General features: G+C 42.5%; 2 protein-coding genes across 2 annotated transcripts in view; one reads left to right on the plus strand and one right to left on the minus strand.

The window, feature by feature from the left end:
- Positions 1-53, minus strand: part of LOC311030419 (myosin-14-like) — a 22,701-nt gene extending 22,648 nt beyond the window's left edge. The window contains exon 1 of the mRNA XM_084036157.1: positions 1-53. This exon is cut by the window's left edge and continues 112 nt beyond it. The gene's annotated coding sequence lies outside the window, so the exon portion shown is untranslated.
- A 572-nt stretch (positions 54-625) lies between these two features.
- hoatz (HOATZ cilia and flagella associated protein) lies at positions 626-1,517 on the plus strand. Its single transcript, XM_084036172.1, has one exon. It carries the CDS (start codon positions 986-988, stop codon positions 1,433-1,435), a length of 450 nt encoding a protein of 149 aa, XP_083892298.1. The 5' UTR covers positions 626-985; the 3' UTR covers positions 1,436-1,517.
- Positions 1,518-2,280: the final 763 nt, after the last annotated feature.

Consider the following 2,280-nt stretch of genomic DNA (forward strand, 5'->3'; position numbering starts at 1 on the left):
CCTCCCTCCATCCACACGATTTAAACCGGCCCGCGACACCTGGGGGTGGAGCGGCGGCGCGCGACACCCGCCTCGTTTTCCAAAATTGGCGAGCGACGTCCATCCAGCCAATCACAGCGGGAGGTGACGGTTTAATAGTTCTACCTTCAAAGTAAAAGCTTTGCATTTTGCGGTAAACATGTCACTAAAAGAGGTGGGACGTAACGAAGTACAAATACTCCGCAATGCATTTGAGGGGACTGATCAATTATGATGGTAGATACTACCTTAAATGAAAATTTACATTTTCCAAACTTTCACTTTTATTCCACTACATTTTAGATATTACAATTATTTATTATTCCTCCAATACATTAATTTGACAGCCGTAGTTATAACAGACTAGTTGAAACTGCCCTTCAGTAATTAAAGCAACATTAAGTCAATGTCACACATCTGTATTAATTACAATAAACAGAAGTCATTCATTCATTTTAATGAGAATTCACTTTTCAAACTGGGTTTTGAAACTTTTGAGTGCATTTTCTACATAATTATGTTACATTAACTCATGTATCGTTACTTTTAATCAAGTACAACTACAATTTGCATTTAGATAAAAAAAAGATTACTGAAGAGTAAACCATAATTTAGTCATACAGGCTTGCTTACCTATCTTTATAAGACAGAAGTGTTTACTTCATATTTATCAGCGTATGAGACAGAAATATGCACTCAGACTGTGTAAATTATAAACGTCTGTTCATAAATAATTAAGACTAGTTCAGCTTAACTTAGAGTATATTCCAACCAATTACTTTATTTGTCAATAATGTAACCACCGATAATCTTTTATTTTGAAGGGTTTACGCGGAAGCTGTGCCTCTTGTATACTCGCTTGCCGAAGTAGCCTCGTTGCCATGGTGATCTCACCAAGCAGTAGCGCTCCTAGCTAAATGCTAACTGAAACTAGTTTTGACTTTGAAGTGATTTTGGAGACTTAAAAATGTCGGAGCCTCCGGAGGAGCAGCGGGACTTTGAGGAATACTACACCGTGTTTCGGGGCTCTTCTCCGGAGGACGTGTCGCACGCCCGGCAGCTCTGGAGCTCGGTGTCGCTGCTTCCACCGCTCGAGTCCCGGCTGGTGTCCGCGGACATCCGCCAGAGGCTGCCGGTGTCCCGGCCCGGGCCCAGACACTCCGCCCCGGACCCGCCCCCGCCGAGTGTGCCCGCTGCCCGGCAGAGACGCGAGGAGCGGCGGCGGTACGAGGCCATGGCGGAGCGGCGGAGGGAGACCGCGGCTCTGCTCAGGGCGCTGCGGGAGCGGAGGATCCGGAAGGAGCTGATCTCCGCCGGGTTCAAACCGAAGCTCGACCACCGGGAGAACACGACGAGGCCGCAGCCGCGTCCAGCAGAGTCCGAGACGGACGAGGAGCTGGTGAAGCAGCTGCAGTAGAATACACGTCTTTAGAAAAAACACTTTTAAAGCGGTTTAATGTCCAAATAAAATAAGAGAAACCGTCTAAGAAGTCTGGTGTTGGGGCGGATGTGACGTATACCTGAAAACTGTGGACCGGAAATGAGTGAATAAAGCGTGACCCTGCTTATTTTTTTATTCATTGCCATGTTAACATTTAATAATAATAAAAATAATAATGAGTTTATTTTTATAGCACATTTAAAAACAGCAGTTTACAAAGTAGCAGAATATACACACATACGGGTCTACACACAAATACAAATATCCACATCAACAGACAACGATAGGTAGAGTTAAGAGTTAAGATAAGGTAAAAACAATAGAAAGTCAATAAAATATAAATAAATCAATGAAATATCAATGAGATTAAAAGTTAAAAATGAAAAAGTAAAAAAAAAAGGCAAAATCACATAAAAGCAAGTCTATAAAAGTGTGTTTTAAGAAGTGATTTAAAAGAAGTCACAGAATCAGCCTTAGCTTGTAAAGAACATTAAAGTGTTTGCGGGACCAGATGAAAAGTCAGAGGATCACCAGACCTTCATGTGTGTGTCTGGACATACACAGGTGAGTCCCATTACAGCTGCTGATCACACCTGTGGACAGGTGGAGGTCAGGTGGAGGTCATGTGACGGGAATGAGACACGTTGGAGAAGCACAAGCAGGTGTAGTTTCATAACAATAAATACAGTCGAGAAAATAAAAGTACACAAAAGTCAAGAATCATAAATATAAATTTCACAATAAAATATATGAACACATCTGTTCGGGTTCTGTCATGTGACGTCACCGAGATGATGAAGAGTGTATGGCTGATGAGTTTT

Source organism: Eutrigla gurnardus (genome assembly GCF_963514095.1).
Source record: "Eutrigla gurnardus genome assembly, chromosome: 20".
Classification (NCBI taxonomy): Eukaryota; Metazoa; Chordata; class Actinopteri; order Perciformes; family Triglidae; genus Eutrigla; species Eutrigla gurnardus.